Source organism: Manis pentadactyla, chromosome 2 (assembly GCF_030020395.1).
Source record: "Manis pentadactyla isolate mManPen7 chromosome 2, mManPen7.hap1, whole genome shotgun sequence".
Lineage (NCBI taxonomy): Eukaryota > Metazoa > Chordata > Mammalia > Pholidota > Manidae > Manis > Manis pentadactyla.
Window position 1 is genome coordinate 13,453,374 of NC_080020.1, and position 18,296 is coordinate 13,471,669.

General features: G+C 39.1%; 1 protein-coding gene across 1 annotated transcript in view; it reads left to right on the plus strand.

The window, feature by feature from the left end:
• The window catches only part of MIPEP (mitochondrial intermediate peptidase), a 175,057-nt gene that overhangs the window by 51,721 nt on the left and 105,040 nt on the right, over positions 1–18,296 (plus strand). Inside the window, exons 11-14 of the mRNA XM_036917412.2 lie at positions 5,081–5,234; positions 6,586–6,663; positions 8,167–8,371; positions 9,573–9,682. Coding sequence (XP_036773307.1) covers positions 5,081–5,234; positions 6,586–6,663; positions 8,167–8,371; positions 9,573–9,682 — 547 coding nt within the window. The remainder of the gene's footprint in view (positions 1–5,080; positions 5,235–6,585; positions 6,664–8,166; positions 8,372–9,572; positions 9,683–18,296) is intronic.

Sequence of the window (18,296 nt, forward strand, 5' to 3'; positions counted from 1 at the left end):
TTCCAGGAATAAACTCTACTTGGTCATGGTGTATGATCCTTTTAATATACTGTTGATTTTCATTTGCTAATATTTTGTTGAGGATGTTTGCATCTGTGCCCATCCTGGGATACTGGCCTATAACTTTTATTTTCTTGTAGTGTTTCTGTCTGGCTTTAGTATCAGGGCCTTGGTGGTATCATAGAATGAGTTAGGAAGTAATGGTTCTTCTGCTTTAGATTTTTGGAAAGGTTTTAGAAGGATTGGTATTAGTTCTTTAAGTGTTTGGTTAGACTCACCAGTGAAGTCATCAGGTCCAGTGCTTTTCTTTGTTTTGATTACTGATTCAATCTGTTTACTATTTATTTATTGGTAAATTTTGTGTTTCTAGGAATTCATTTCACCTAGGTTATCCAATTTTTTGATGTACAATTAATTGTTCATAGTATTCATAATTTTTTTTGGTAGAATCAGTAATAATATGTCCACTTTCATTTCTGAATTTAGCATTTGAGCCTTCTTTTTCTTCTTACTCCGTCTAGCTAAAGGCTTGCCAATTTTGTTGATCTTTTCAAAAAACCTACTTTTGGTTTCATTGATTTGTTTCTATTTTTCTGTTCTCTTTTTCATTCATCTCATTTCTAATCTTTATTTCCTCTGCTAGCTTTGGGTTTAGTTTTTTTCTTTTTCTAGTTATTTAAGTTATAAAGCTAGGTTGCTGATTTTATTTATTTTTTAATGTAAGCATTTATAGGTATGAATTTCCCCCTTAGCACCACTTTCAGTGCATCCCATAAGTTTCAGTATGTGGTGTTTTCATTTTCATTAATCTCTAAGTATTTTCTAATTTCCCTTGTGATTTCTTCTTTGATCCATTGGTTGTTTAAAAGTATGTTGTTCAATTTCCACAATTTCATGAATTTTCCTATTTTTTTCATGTTACTGATTTCTGATATCATCCTCTAGTGATCTGAGAAGATGCTTTGTGTGATATTTATATTTTTTAATCTGTTGAGATAATTTATGGCCTAGCATATGATCTATCCTGGAACTTGTCCCATGTGCACTTGGGAGGAATGTGTGTGCTGCTGTTGGGTAAAGTGTTCTGTATGTGCTATTAGAACTAGTTGATTTATTGTGTTGTTTAAGTCCTCTGTTTCCTTGTTTATCTTTAGTCTGGTTGCTCTGTCCATTAATGTGAGGGGGTTATTAAAGTCTCCAGCTATTATTGTGGTTATTTTTGTCTGTTTATTTCTCCCTGCAATTCTGTCAGTTTCTACTTCATAAATTTTGATAGTCTGTCTTTGTGTAAATGTTTTTCATTGTCATATCTTCTTGCTGTATTGAACCTATAATTAACATATTATGTCCTTTGTCTCTTCTAAACTTTTTTGATTTAAAGTCTATTTTTTTCATATTACTGTAGCTACTTTTGCTCTCTTTTGGTTACTGTTTCCTTGGAATTTTATTTCTGTTTTTTCACTTTCAACCTGTTTGTGTCTTTGGACCACACGTGAGTTTCTTGAGGACAACATACAATTGGATCATGTGGTTTTATCCATTCTGCCAATCTGTCTTTTGATTGCAGAGTTTAATACAGTTACATTTAAGGTAATTACTAGTAAGGAGGGACTTACTTCTGTCATTGTACTGTTAGTTTTCTCTATACTTTTTTATTCACTCATTTCTTGTACTTCTGTCTTCTTGTGTATTTAGATGACTTTTTTGTAATGGAATGTTTACATTCCTTCTTAATTTTCTGTTATGTATATTCTATAGCTGTTTTCTTTATGGTTGCTGTGGGGATTACATTTAACATCCTAAAATTGTCATTTAGCATGACTTGAATTTTTTTGTTGACATGATGTACTGGGTAGAGGGGACTGGGGTAAATAGGGCTGTAGTATGAGGTCCTGTGTTTATCTTCTAAGGGTTAGGCTGTGTTGACTTTTTGCAGTAGCTGTGGTATTGGAGGCTAAACTTTCGTTTTTTGTCTCCTGTGTTGTCTTTGGGTTTCTCTGGAGACTTCTACTTAAATAAGTTCTGATTGGTGCAGTTCTTTCAGTTGTGTTCCTTTATTATTTTACAGGAGCCCTTTTGCTGTGTGGTGAGATGTGGGAGAGGGGATGCCTTCTGTGGTCCTGTGATTTGGTCTCAGTCTGTTAGTGAGCCTGTGCCCCAGGGTGTGACTTCACAAGTGCTTTCAGTGCTGCCTCCTTGCTTTGATGAGACAGGAAGGGTAGAGGAGGCTCCAGTTGGATATTTCTGTCCTCCTGGGGCAGGTTAGGTCCTGGTTAGTTTCTTTTGAGGGCAGCTTATGTTAAGAATAGCAGAATTCTCTGGTGGATTTCAACACCACTCATTTTTCTTTCCCATGCTGGAAGCATTGGGGGAATTTTTCTCACTTTTCACTGTGAAAACCTGATAGAGCTCCTGGAGGTAAAACTCAAGAAGTGTGGGGATCCCTGGAGTTTTTAACTCTCAGATTTGTTCACTGTGAGCCTCCAGCAATTTCTCAGCTGTAGATTAAGTTTTCCTACCTTAGTGCTGATCTCCACTGGAGAATTCTGTGAATTGTGATTCTCTGTATCTGCCTGCTGATTTTTCCAGTTTTGGGGGCAGTGATTTGCTCTATGACCCCAATTCTCTGCAGGATCTAAGAAGAGTAGTTGATTATCAGTTTGTTCAGCTCTTTACTTGTTGTTAGGATGGAGTAATGCCTTCTAGGCTCCTTACATGCTGGACCAGAAACCAGAAGTCTCTCCTCTTTCCATGATGTCCGTTTTGATTCTCCGACAGCTCTGACTTTCCCCCTGTCCTCCTTTCCACCTGTTCCTTTGGAAGCCTAGCGCCCTTCTCTTGATCCTCTTCCTGCTTCTCATCACCCTTCTCAGTGGCCCCTTTTCCTGCAGCTTTAAGTAACGCCTGAACAACGGAGTCTCCTCAGTCTTACCGCCTGAGTGTCTGACACATCTTATGGGCCCTTTGAGGTCAGTGTCTCCAGAATAGAGTTTGTTCCCTGTGAACCTTACGTCTTTCCCCCATAGTGGCATTACATCCTCCTTTCTTCCCCCACAAGCACTTGCAAGCTCCCTTCCTCCTTTCTTGGCATTCATTGCTGTGATTAGACTGCTGTGCCATCCTATCCAACCATTTGCTCAAGGCAGAAACCTGTATGTTACTCTAGACCTTTCTTTCTCACCCTCCAAATCCAGTCATTCATAGTCCCAAAACTTTTTCATCTAAAAAAAAGCCAGATTCCAGTCTGCCTCCCCATCCTCGCCCCCCCTGCTCTTGCCCTTCTGCAGACCCGTATTAGTTTGCCATCTCCTCCTCTTACCCCTGCTCATTCCTTCCTCCACACTGCCAGCTTTCAGTGTTCAGAAGGAATCAGATGGTCTCTGTTGCCTACAGAAGCAGTTTCATGTCTCCCAATCTGTAAGCAATGCATTGAGAGTATGGATATAAAATATTTGAAATTCTGTTTAGATTTATTTTTTTATCTCAGTTTTTATAAGTGTCTCCCCCTTTTTTTGTTTTTAAATGTAGTAGAACAATAGCACATGCATGTAATTTATGAATATACTTAAGGTTGGATACTCAAAAAATTATTTTATTGATAGGGATGCATAATCAAAAAGTTGGGAGACCATGTGCCTGCAGTATGAAACCCCGGTTCCTCAAGTTCCTGTACGCACTCAGTTCTCTGCCCTGCCCACTGCCCAGGACTCTCTCCTTCTTTTCCCTCTTAGCTCCTGCTTCAGGAACTCTTTCCCAGTTAACACCTGGTTCCTAGAAGTTACCAGGGTGCTTCACGACCTCAAACTGTGCTATGCTGTTGCTTCTGCCTGGCATTCCCTTCTGTCATCCCCCCTCCCTATCCTGGAAGCAAACTCCTGTGTCTGAATCCCTTTCTGGGGCCCCTCCTGTCTCCACCCCCCACTCTGAGTCCGGGCATTGCCCTGCACTCTCCCTGGCATCCTCCGCCTTCCCCCCTCAGTGATGGAGGGCCTGGGCCACTATGGGCTCTTTTACCACCAAGATTCTGTTTTCATGAAAAATCACTCAGAAATTAAGTCATAAATTTGTGAATTTCTGCAGCTGAAATCTCATTTGTGGTGCAGTTTATATTCATTCACTCACTAAATCCCATCACCAGTTTTAGTACATAAGTTTGTATATATTTTATATGTATGTTTTTATATATGTTTGTATAAATTTTGTTAATCCCAGAAAATGGAACTAGAATAAGTATCTGTTCTATTATTCTAGAGCCCTTCTTTCTAGCAGTGGTTATAAAGTTTGCCCTGACTTAAGGACTCAAAAATGAACACTCGTATCACATATTCTAGATGTTCTTTGGTTTATGTTGGAAAAGGACAAAAAAAGTTTTGGATGAAGAATAATTAACTTTACCAGCATGTTGACCTTCACTTCAGACATATAACTATAAGACAAATAAATTAACATCTGATTGTTTATATTACAATATATTTGTTTAATATATTTAAATACGTACATTTATGCATATTTAATACATTTATATAAATATATATTTATATATTATGTATTTATATTACATTTGTAGATTTTTCCATTAACAAATATTTCATGAAATGTAAGCTTTTAATTCACTTTGTGTGCCTTAGGACTTGTATTTGTTTAATATATATGTGGTACAGATCACATTTTTTTAGGATATAATGCATTTCATAAAGTGAGGTTTGCCATTATAGCTCCAGCTGGCCAGGTTTTATGTATAAGCGTGCACAAAGGAATGTGTGTAGTGTGATCAGCTGCAAAAGACAGATTGCCTACTTGAGTCAGTGAAAGAGAAAATAACCTGAAAGGGGTGAAGACTGGGGATGGGTATGTCTACCTTAATTACTAGCATTCCTCTTACTATTAGCAATAATTAGACTGCCTTTCTTCTGAAGAAAACTGAGTCTGAAGATTCCTCAAAAGATATAGAAGTATACTTTTATGTTTTCAATACTTGATTAGCTACTGTGGTCCTAAATTTTACATGAGAAATTAACTGAATTTATCTTGAGCCATTGAAGTAAACACAAATGCCATTGAACTTCTTCTCTTCCCTTAGGTATAATATTGAACCCAGTTTATACTGCCCATTTTTCTCCCTTGGAGCCTGCATGGAGGGCCTGAATATTTTGTTTAACAAACTATTAGGCATTACATTATATGCAGAGCAGCCTGCAAAAGGAGAGGTGTGGTGCGAAGATGTTCGCAAGCTGGTAAGCATCTGATTGGTATAAAGTTGCCGTGTTTATCTCTTGGGTTTGGTAATTGAGTTAATAGCAGTTTCCTCTTCAAGTTAACTTTGTCCTGATAGAGCGTGTCTTAACCTTATAACTGCTCATGAAAAATCCAAATCACCACTTCTGATTTAGGACACTGTATAAAAGAAACATTTTTCTCTCAAATCAGTTGTTGCCTGAATTTGATGTAGACGTATAACAGCAGAGTTAGATTTCTGAGAAAATATCTTCTTCGGAACTTGATAGAAAGCTAAGTCTTCATATGTTGACAAATTCTAGTTAAAGGATAATTTGCCATTACTTTCCATACCCCTGCAATGCTGAGTGTCCCATCTGGTTAATTTCAGAATCCATGACTTTGGTACTTTTCCTTTCCTTCTAACCCTTTCCCATCTTGTAGGTGCTTCTGCAGGTATCTGATGTTACTTTATATCCCGTATTCTGATCTGACTTCCTTGTCAGGAACTCAAGCCTAGAGTCCACCCTTCTCCTATTAGGGCCCACTTTATTTGAAGTGTGAATATTTTTATTTCTTTTGATAAGATTTTGAGGATCGATTGATGCATGTGTTTATCATCACAAAGGCATTGTGTTGTTGTTGTGTTGTTTTACTTTTTGCTTATATGCTTACCACATGGTGCTCTTTTCACTATACTGCAAGAAATTAAAAATATCTCATTATCTCTGGGCCACAAATCGTGAGAATAGCAGGTGTGGTGGTGGTGGGATTGGAAGGGTAGAATGGGGCACATTTCATCTCTGCACTTAATCACCTCGGTGTCTACCTGTTTGTACTATGTACTTCACAAGAGGTCGAGATTGATAAACTTCAGAGCTGCAATGAACAGAAAAACTGGTGACAGAAGAGTGGAGGACAAAATGCAAGGGATGTTTTGATTTTGCATGTGGCAGGTGTGAGCCCCATGTGGGTAGTGCTGCTTGCACTCTCTTCTCCACTGTGTCCCAGATGCCTCAAGCAGTTCTTAGCCTGAAGATCTGAAGAAAAAATAATTTAGTTAAAATTGTCCAGCTAGCACTTACTCCCCGCTCCTCTGCACGGTCTGGGCACAGTCTGAAGAGCTGGGTTTGGTAGAGGTGTCATCAGGGACTGGCAGGACGAAGAACCCCAACGAGGGAGGTTTCCTCTCCTGCGTAGAATTCCCAAATCAAAGTCATCTGAGAGATGAGAAAATGCAGAAAGTAATAAAATGTCTATATTTGTGGCTTTGGATGTTTTTTGGTACAGATTCTTGTGTTAGAATGTTTTTCTACTTTTAGAGTTTCTGATGGCCTCATTCACCACCAAATTAAAATTTTCTTTTTCTAGGCTGTGGTTCATGAATCTGAAGGATTGTTGGGGTACATTTACTGTGATTTTTTTCAGCGAGCAGACAAACCACATCAGGTGATGCTTTATTTTACAAACTGGTCTCTCTAGATGTGATCAACAGTTCATTGTATTAATGTGAACTTTATTTCTCATTTTTCTATTAATATTTAAAAGGCATTAATGTTAGTTACTAAATAGGTAATTTGAAGTTAAGATGGAATTTCAAGATAATAAATGTTATATAAGTAATTACATAAATCTGCATCTGTCACTTTTGTCTGGGCCCTGGTAATAATGATGGTAGTACTGATAGCTGACGTTTTATGAGCCCTTCTGTGTGCCAGCTGGTATGCTGAGCTCTTTATACACAACATGTCTTTAAATGTTCATCTCAGTTTTTTGAACTAGGCCCTAACATTTTGAGGAAACTGAGGCCAGAGAGGTTAAGCTACTTGCCCAGAGTCACACTGCTAGAAGTGCTAAGATACAGTCTCAAACATTCCGACTAGAGCCCCAGCTCTTAACTACTTTCCATATTTGACAGTGGACCTTGTTGAGAATACAGATGGTGTGTTCATATGGAACCACCAGTTTGCTCTTTATTTGGAATATGTGAGGCTTGTTTCATTTAGCTATGTACTCGGTTTGCCAGTCGATCAGTTTCAGTTTCAGGTAACTTGATGGGAACTGTCAAGAGTTCAGGTTTTAACTTATAACAGAAATTATGGTACCTTATATTTGAATAGTGGTTCATCATTTCCAAAGCGTTTTGATAGACATGAGGTTATAAAATCTGGGCAACTGCTACTTCCCAAGATGATTCGGCCGGCGGGTGCTGGAGGCAGGCCCAGAGGCTGGGGCATCAGACGCCGAGTCCTGTGTAGCTCCTCTTGGTTGGGGCAGAGTCCAGGTTAGTGATCGGGACCCCGGCTCCTAGCAGTCTTCCTGGCTTCAGATCCCAGGTGCAGTAATCCTAGCTGTGGGTCCTTGGACACGTGACTTAATATTTCCAGATTTAGTTTCAGTTTTTTATCTAAAAAATGAGATTCCTGCCCTGTAGGGTTATTATGAAGAATAAGTGATTATGTGTATGTGAATCTGTCTTGTTTCAGAGGAATTTGCTCCTTGCAGATTCCCTGCTTTATGATGGTTTAGACTTCATCACTTCCAAGTGATGGAGACAGTAAGCATGTCTCCTAATCCCTCGCCAGACACATTGAACTAGGCTTCAGTAAATATGTAGCTCAATGTCTGTCCCTTCCCACTTGCTTGTGGACATCGATCTAAGCTCTTTGGTGATGGTGTTTCCGGCATCTGGTAGATAGGTAGCATCAGCTGAATGCATATTTTTGGAATGAATGAATGAACACAGCTCAAGGTATTATTGGTTTTTAAAAATTAACATTTTAACAAAATAAAAAGTGTTGGGAAAAAGTGTCTATGGCTAAATGAATAGAAAAATAGAATTAAGTTAAAAGTTAGACGTACACAGTTTGGTGTAATTTTGTATTCATTAAGACTATTTTACCCTTTGGATTACTTCATATTTTCTTCTCCTATAATGTTTTCTGATTCCAGGATTGCCATTTTACAATCCGTGGAGGCAGATTAAAGGAAGATGGAAACTATCAGCTCCCAGTAGTAGTTCTTATGCTGAATCTTCCCCATTCCTCAAGGAATTTACCAACTTTATTAACTCCTGGAATGATGGAAAATCTTTTCCATGAGATGGGACATGCCATGCACTCTATGCTGGGCCGTACTCGCTACCAACACGTCACTGGTGAGCTGCAAAGAGATGTTAATTTAATACAATCCTTTAAAAAGATATATTTTAGCTTAAATTGGAAAAAAGTTTTTTATTTAGAAGACCACTTAATATTGTCCTGTGGTATTTACGGAGCTGGCCTCTTCTTGTCCTTATGATTGTCATGCAACCTTATGATCTTACTTTGTTTTTCCTTTCTTGCTGACAGTTCTCACTGAGGAGTGTCTTCATTGTGTCTTTTGAGTTTGTACCAGTTTACATTTCATACTCTTTTATATGGAATTTAAGTTTATGGCTGTATGTGTGTGAATAAATATGTATGTATCTTCTCAGTACCTAGCAGAGTTAGTGAGGGACTGGGTGGAAGTTGCCTCTTCTTATCCAAAATCAGTTAGAAAACATATTAATGCATGTTGAGAAAGTATGATAAGGTACTTTTTATTTTTCTTATGATTCCCCTGTATAAAATTAGAATTTCTCATGCTGACACATGTCCATATTTGATGATAATACTTTCCTCTGTAGTTGTCTCATCTCTGAGTCTTAAGCTCACTATCATTTATGGTCAGCTTTAGACTACCCAGTAAATTGTTGGCATTGGTATTTATTAACTAATTTTATACACACAGTATTTGGCAGAGAAGATATTTGAAAAGATTATAGATGGGCTGGGTAGAATCATAAAATGTCACCCAAAAGTTCTTACAGGATTTGTTGCTTTGAGTCATTTTGAGTTTAAAATACTGCTTTTCTGTATTGAAGATTGACTTTGTTGCAAGAAGCAATCAATGGATAAAATAAAGTACTTTTAAAACAAATGAAGGGTAAAAGCATTTGGTGGCAGATTTCAGTGAATTAAATAAAAATGCTCTATTAATTGTAAGAATGTTTTAATTTGAGTTTCATGTATAGCTCAGTGTAGCTGAAGACAGGTTTGTTTGTAGAGGGTATGAGCCATTGCTTTACAAGGTGTTTTATCCAGCTGTGCAAATATTTTGTTTTACTTTCAATATATAGAAACATATATGGGATTATAGTAAACTTTTCTATTACAAATATGTGCAATAATTTTATAGAAGTAAAATATTGATTTAATGAGTTAAAGCTTATCATTGTTCATCAGAAGTACAAATAAAAGTTTTAAAAGAGTACATAAAAAGTAAGATAAATATGTTGATTTGATTCATGCCAACTTTTTTCTTTTTCCCCATTTTAGGGACCAGGTGCCCTACTGACTTTGCTGAGGTTCCTTCTATTCTGATGGAGTACTTTGCAAATGATTATCGAGTGGTTAACCAGTTTGCCAGACATTATCAAACTGGGCAGGTAGGGAAACTAATACGTGGTACTGCCCTTGGAGCCGTGGTTGGCTTTGTGGCCTGCCGCAGATATTGAGCTCCCCGTGCTTCTTCTGGACTCTCGCACCCTCTCTCAGTACCGGAAACCTTCTAACCATTTTCTTTCTTTTAACCAGCCTACAGCATTATAGTCACAGCATATAGTCATGTGTTGACAAATAGCTGCTCCTTGTTACCTGCCAGGTGATGGCCTGATTCCTCCTCAGAACTGTCCCCCTGCGGGAAGCTCTTTGTTCCGTTCTCCAGAGAATGAGCCTTCATTCATTTTCTAGTAGGATGAGCCTTCAAGCTTGTTTTGCCTCAAAAAAGCCTTTGTTCCTCCCTCTTTTCTTTATGCTTTGGAATATTTGTTATCTTCATCTAAATTTTTATGTTGATTAGTGAAACGAATGACACTGCCATGATTTCCCAATGTGCTTAGGGTGATGCTATATCCGTAAACTCCTTAACTTTAGGGTTTCGATTTAAATAAAACACATTGTGATTTTAAAGTTGTGTAAAGTCAAACTAAAATGAGAGCTACTTTATGATAAATTAGAACTCTAATTATCAATATTGTGCATTTTACCGTCCACATGTATTTTGGAAAATATATACTTTCTCTAGGAACTTTGATTATATAATGTCATATCACATTAATGTTTTTCCCCTTTAGACTGCGCCTCCCTAAGAGTGGGTGTAAAATTAAATGGATCTTTGAATCCTTAGCACTTAAGAGTCATGCCTCACATAAAAAGCACTACAAGAAATTAAATGAAAGAATGAGTGGAATCAGAAAGAATGAATGGAATCAAACCTGTATTTGTGACTTTTTCTGATTGTCTCTAGATGTATACTGTGATTGGGTCGTTTATTTTATTTTATTTTTTACTTGATTTGATCTAATCATTATTGCCAACTATAGCATAATGGATGAGTTTCTGGATAACTAATTTAGTGAATCTTCATCATGATCTTTTTCAGTTATTAAGATGACAAAATTGAAATATTTGTGATCCAGTTAACTACCTGTCCATTAATTTGCAAAGAATTACTCTGAGAATTACATAGACTCAGTCTTTAACATAGAAGCATATAACCCATCGGATAATAACATAATCTATCTATGGTTCCATGTTTTGGGGTTTGGGAATGATTAGGAAAACCTAATTAAAATCCTCCTTTTGTAACTGCTGCCCTGCCCAGCTTCAAGGGTAGGGGAGCATGGGCATGCTGGAACACAGCTCCGTGAGCAGGTGTGAGGCCATGGAGGAGCACCCCGCTAACCCTGCCCAGAGGTGTTGGGAGAGAATTCATGCAGCAGGTGCTAGAGGAACTAGGTCCTGCAAAAATATGTAAGGGGGGCAGTTTGGCAGTCAGCTCTCAGCAGCCCTCATCCATCTCATTCAAAATATGTATTGAGGACACACTTAAGACATACATAGGTCCTGCAGTTAGGAAATATCTTTTGAGCTTTTATTATGTACCTGGCACTGTTTTCAGCATCTGAGAAACACCCAAGAATAAGTGAGACAACATCCCAGCACTCCCAGCCTTTGAATCTCAGGGGAACAAAGGCAGAGCTAAAGACAAGGTTGTTCTAGCCAGAAGGAAAAGCCCATACAGAGTCATGGAGAAATCTGAGACATGGAAATACGATGGCGTGGCAAGAGCCGAAGGAGGAGGAAGGGAAGGAAAGACAGAAAAAGACATTTTAATGTTCTTGTTCCCAGAATTTGCCCCCACTCTCCGCCCTCCTCTTTCCCACGTGCACCTTTTAATCCCAGCTCATTTGCTGAGCACCTTTTGTAACGGGTGGTTTTTCTTGGCATTGTCCATGCTGGGCTTGTTGTCACACTTACTCTTGAGAGTTGTGTCTAGTCCTCCTGGCCACCGGCTCTCATACAACTTGGCCCAACCCAGTTTCTCATTGGCCTTTGGCAAGCAGCTTCCCTGGACTCCACCTTGGAACTTGTGGCCTTGCTCAGCTGTGCGCTGGTCTTAAGCGAAGGCTTGCATCAGCGAGGCAGGCGATGGTGACGGCCAGGACTAAGGCACTGCCTGTGGGCCACTGGGAGAAGCAGAGCCCAGAACTAGAGGAGACTGCATTAGAAGGGCTTGAGCTCCTTAGATAAGGGTCAGGGCGGGGAGCCTGCATGAACAGAGAATTCTGAAAGAAGGCCAAGTTTGAGGAAGGAAGACACTGAGTTCTTTTTCTGGATGTATTGATGAATCTCATTGTCCATGAGGCTGTTAGTAGTACTGGGCTGAAATTCAAAATCAAATTTTGTCAATGTGTGGGAACAGTTGGCATAGAGATCACAGCTGAAGTGGAGGGAGATGAGGAACTGCCTGTGAGGGAAAGCAGGAGGCATCTAAGGACACCAGTGGGGCCCGGAGAGGAGCTGTCTGAGGAGCTCAGACTCTGGGAGGTGTGGGACAGCGGCGAGCAGGACACACACAGGAAAGCAGTACCATGCGCCTTTCAGAGTAATATCTAAGACAAAACCGTTAACGCTTGGACTGAATACTAAGGTCACAAATACTTAGGTCAATTTAAAAAATATCTATTTCCAGAACAATCAGAAGAGCAAAGAAGGACTAGAGCCACTGCTTGGAAGGTGGATGATGTCCTTAGGAAAGCTAGTTTCTCTTTTATTACGAAGTTGTTCAGTAAGAAAAACTATTTTTGAAAAAAATAGTTTCAAGAAAACAATATTAAGTCCAAAAATGCACTTCAAACTAGATGAGATACAATGATAACAATAAGCTCCTTTGAATTAATTCACATTTCAGCCTCAGAAGACATGCCCAGTGGGTTAAAGGGACTTGCAGACACAGCATCTCAGGAATTTACAATAATTTGCAGTCCCACGGAGAACCAGAGGAGCGCCAGGAGGCGTGCCAGTGCCTGGTGGCTCGCAAGGGACTGGCCTCTTCTGGTCGCCAGTTCAGATACCAGGTGGAACTGGCTTGATGTTTTTGCTTCAAGGGCAGTCCTAGCTTAAGGACAAGGAGTTAATTCCTGAAAATCCAAGTCTTTGTAAGTAAATGACATTAACACCCATAAAGGGTTCTGTCTTTAGGCTTCATTTCCTATCCTGCTGCATGTCAGGACAGGATTAATTTTTTTGCCATCATGTGGTATATTCCAGAGCTGCTCTCAGAGCAAGGACTTATTATCAGTGACTTATTAACACCTACAAGTATTTCACCCGCACTAGAATGTGGCCAGTGAATCCCTTGTGGTAGAGGAACTGTAAGGATGCTTAGCAGAGGGGCAGGTGCTGCACAGCTGTCAGAGATAAGTATCAGAGGTGCTCATTTGGGAATCAAAACTGTCTTGACAAGTAACAACATCAAAGTGAAAGTGAAATTTATTTCCAATTAATCTTAAAATCAGTAGTCCATATAGAAGGAGTAGAGACTTGTAGCAGTTCATGTGAAAAAAATACCAGGTTTTTACATGTAATAAATTTAACTTGAATCACAGTGTGGTGGGGTCTCCCCACTTAGTCTCTCAGTCCACATTAGGGACCTGTGGCGTCTCAGGAACTAGAGAATATCGTCTGCCTTCTCAGTGCTTATTGGCTCCCGACTTCTGCCGAATCCCTCTCCAGGTGCTCTCCGTAGGCACCAAGTTACTTATAGGTGGCCCCACGCTTCTGGAAGCATGATTCTAGCCCTCCCATAAACCTTCTAAGATGCAACTTGTTTTTAGGAAAACTAATGTAAAATTTACCATCTCAGTTGTCATTTTGTGTGCCAGTTAGTGGCAGTAAATCCATTCTTTTTTTTTTTTTTTTTTTTTTTAAAACAACAGAAGTTTATTATCTTACAGTTGTGTAACTTGGAAGTCTAATACGGGCCTCGCTGGGCTAAAATCAACGTGTCACCAAGACTGTGTTCCTTCCAGAGACTCTAGGGGAGGATCTGTTTCCTTGTCTTTTCCAGCATCTAGATATTGTCAACATCCCATGGCTTGTAGCCCTCTTCTTCTATCTTGAAAGCCAACATGACCTCTCTTTTAAATGTGGATACCTAGCCTATGATATACTGGTTTGATTCTAGGAACCAAAAGCTATGTTTTATTTATTTATTTATTTATTTATTTATTTATTTTGAGAGGGCATCTCTCATATTTATTGATCAAATGGTTGTTAACAACAATAAAATTCTGTATAGGGGACTCAATGCTCAATGCACAATCATTAATCCACCCCAAGCCTAATTCTCAACAGTCTCCAATCTTCTGAAGCATAACGAACAAGTTCTTACATGGAGAACAAATTCTTACATAGTGAATAAGTTCTTACATGGTGAACAGTACAAGCGCAGCCATTACAGAAACTTTTGGTTTTGATCACGCATCATGAACTATAAACAATCAGGTCAAATATGAATATTCGTTTGATTTTTATACTTGATTTATATGTGAATCCCACATTTCTCCCTTATTATTATTATTATTTTTAATAAAATGCTGATGTGGTAGGTAGATGCAAGATAAAGGTAGGAAACATAGTTTAGTGCTGTAAGAGAGCAAATGTAGATGATGAGGTGTGTGCTCCCCAGTTTCTCACCTGATGGCCCCCCTCGACTGTGCCTGTCTTAGGTTGTTCCTCCCTTGAGGAATCTTACCCGTCTCTGGCTAACCAGTCATCTTCCGGGGCCATACAGGGAAGTGTAAAGTTGGTAAGTGAGAGAGAGGCAATATTGTTTGAAAAGGTTAGCTTTTTACTTCTTTGCAGATTTATGCCCTGTGGCTTTTATGCCCAGCATTTGTCTTGAGGTATCTTTACCACTTGGAAGAATTATGATACTCTGTAAGTTCAATATGAGGCACGAGTTCTATTTAAGGGTTGTAATTAGGAAGGAAGAAGAAAAGCTATAGGAGTAGCAGATGGAAGAAAACCTGGGAAGATTGATTATTTCTTTGACATATCTTCTTGTAGAGTAACTTAAGCATGTATAGGTTTTAAACTATTAATTAAATTGCATACACACATTAACATAATAGGAATACAGTTACATAACCACAGCAGACCTATAATTACCAGCCATCTCCAGTGAAACCAAGAAAACCAGTTAGGCACCCTAGGCATTTGTGAAAGCCATGATATGGTGGATATTGTCCAACTGAACTTGAACAGTCTGAGAGAAATCAGACAAATTAAAACAACCCATTCCTGGGGACTGTTCACATCCCATATGTTCTTTTAACAGTAGATAGTCTGTAGTCGTAAGATTTTGGAGCGCTGCAACTTGCACTTCTCCTAATTCTTGGTTGAGTTCCAACAGTGTAGATCCAGTCGAATTTGTTGTTTTACTGTATGCACAGGCCAGCTTAGATGTCTCCTTCTTCATTCCAACGGCAAGTCCAGGAACCGGTGGGATGAGTGCAGCTACAACTACAGCATCGCCTGTATCTTTGTTGGGGTTTTTTGATGATCATATTCTGGTATGACTCTTCCAGAGAGTGCTGATGTTGGAAGTTCTTTTTCATATCGTATCTTAGTTCATTTTCGGGATAGCCCAATTAGGCTTTGATCCTCTGTATAAACACAAACAGACCCTTTGCCTACACTTTTATATGCCCTTTATACCCTTGTGTAGAACTCATTGGAGGTCTCCACACAGGAACAGCTTTTTTTTTTTTTTGCTGTCATTAATCTACACTTACATGATGAATATTATGTTTACTAGGCTCTCCCCTATACCAGGTCCCCCCTATAAACCCCTTTACAGTCACTGTCCATCAGCATAGCAAATGTTGTAGAATCACTACTTGTCTTCTCTGTGTTGTACAGCCCTCCCCTTTCTCCCACCCCCCATGCATGCTAATCTTAATACCCCCCTTCTCCTCCCCCCCTTATCCCTCCCTACCCACCCATCCTCCCCAGTCCCTTTCCCTTTGGTACCTGTTACTCCATTCTTGGGTTCTGTGATTCCGCTGCTGTTTTGTTCCTTCAGTTTTTCCTTTGTTCTTATACTCCACAGATGAGTGAAATCATTTGGTATTTCTCTTTCTCCGCTTGGCTTATTTCACTGAGCATAACACCCTCCAGCTCCATCCATGTTGCTGCAAATTGTAGGATTTGCCCTCTTCTTATGGCTGAGTAGTATTCCATTGTGTATATGTACCACATCTTCTTTATCCATTCATCTATCGATGGACATTTAGGTTGCTTCCAATTCTTGGCTATTGTAAATAGTGCTGCGGTAAACATAGGGGTACACTGGTCTTTCTCATACTTGATTGCTGCGTTCTTAGGGTAAATTCCTAGGAGTGCAATTCCTGGGTCAAATGGTAAGACTGTTTTGAGCATTTTGATGAACCTCCATACTGCTTTCCACAATGGTTGAACTAATTTACATTCCCACCAGCAGTGTAGGAGGGTTCCCCTTTCTCCACAGCCTCGCCAACATTTGTTGTTCTCTGTCTTTTGGATGGCAGCCATCCTTACTGGTGTGAGGTGATACCTCATTGTAGTTTTTTTTTTTTTTTTTTTAGATAATTATTTTTTATTGAAGGGTAGTTGACACACAGTATTACATTACATTAGTTTCAGGTGTACAACACAGTGATTCAACATTTATATACATGATAATTCTAAGTACCAGCTATCACCATACCAAGTTGTTACAATATTTTGACTATATTCCTTATGCTATACATTACATCCCGGTTGCTTATTTATTTTACAATTGGAAGTGTGTACTTTTTCTTGGTTGTTGTTGTTAGGGCATCTCTCATTTTTATTGATCAAATGGTTGTTAACAACAATAAAATTCTGTATAGGGGAGTCAATGCTCAATGCACAATCATTAATCCACCCCAAGCCTAATTTTCGTCAGTCTCCAATCTTCTGAAGCATAACGAACAAGTTCTTACATGGAGAACAAATTCTTACATAGTGAATAAGTTACATGGTGAACAGTACAAGGGCAGTCATCACAGAAACTTTTGGTTTTGCTCATGCATTATGAACTATAAACAGTCAGTTCAAATATGAATACACATTTGATTTTTATACTTGATTTATATGTGGATACCACATTTCTCTCTTTATTATTTTTAATAAGATGCTGAGGTGGTAGGTAGATACAACATAAAGGTAGAAAACATAGTTTAGTGTTGTAAGAGAGCAAATGTAGATGATCAGGTGTGTGCCTGTAGACTATGTGTTAATCCAAGCTAGACAAGGGCAATAAAACATCCACATATGCAGAAGATTTCTCTCAGAACAGGGGGGGTGAGGTTCTAAGCCTCACCTCTGTTGATCCCCAATTTCTCACCTGATGACCCCCCAGCGACTGTGCCTGTCTTAGGTTGTTCCTCCCTTGAGGAATCTTACCCGTCTCTGGCTAACCAGTCATCTTCCGGGGCCACACAGGGAAATGTTAAGTTGGTAAGTGAGAGAGAAGCCTTATTGTTTGAAATGGTTAGCTTTTTATTTCTTTGCATATTTATGCCCTGTGGCTTCTATGCCCAGCATTTGTCTTGAGGTATCTTTACCACTTGGAGGAGTTATGATACTCGGTAAATTTGATATGAGGCACGAATTCTATTTAAGAATTCGTTGTAATTAGGAAGGAAGAAGAAAAGCTATAGAAGTAGCAGGCGGGAGAAAACATGGGAAGATTGATTATTTCTTTGACATATCTTCTTGTAGAGTAACTTCAGCATGTATATATTTTAAGCTACTACTTAAATTGCGCACACACATTAACATAATAGGAGTATAGTTACATAACCAAAGCATACCTGTAATTACCAGCCATCTCCAGTGAAACCAAGAAAACCAGTTAGGCACCCTAGGCATTTGTGAAAACTTATCAATGATATGATGGTTATTATCTAACTGAATTTGAATAGTTTGAGAAAAATCAGACAAATTAAAACAACCCATTCCTGGGCACTGTTCACATCCCATATGTTCTTTTAACAGTAAATAGTCTGTAGTTGTAAGATTTTGGAGCGCTACAATTTGCACTTCTCCTAATTCTTGGTTGAGTTCCAACAGTATAGATCCAGTCAAATTTGTTGTTTTACTGTATGCACAGGCCAGCTTAGATATCTCCTTCATTCCCATGGCAAGTCCAGGAGCTGGTGGGATGAGTGCATCTACAGCTGTAGCAGTGCGTGGATCTTTGTTGGGGTTTTTTGATGATCATCTTCTGGCATGAGTCTTCCCGAGAGTGCTGATGTTGGAAGTTCTCTTTCATATCGTTTCTTAGTTCATTTTCGGGGTAGCCAAATTAGGCTTTGATCCTCTGTATAAACACAAACAGACCCTTTGCCTACACTTTTATATGTCCTTTATATTATTGTGTAGAACTCATTAGAGGTCACCACATAGGAACTGCATTTTTTTTTTTTAATCATTAATCTACACTTACATGACGAATACTTACGAATACTTTGTTTACTAGGCTCTCCCCTATACCAGGTCCCCCCTATATACTCCTTTACAGTCACTGTCCATCAGCGTAGCAACCTGTTGTAGAATCACTACTTGTCTTCTCTGTGTTGTACAGCCCTCCCCTTTCTCCCACCCCGCTATGGATGCTAATCTTAATACCCCCCTACTTCTCCCCCC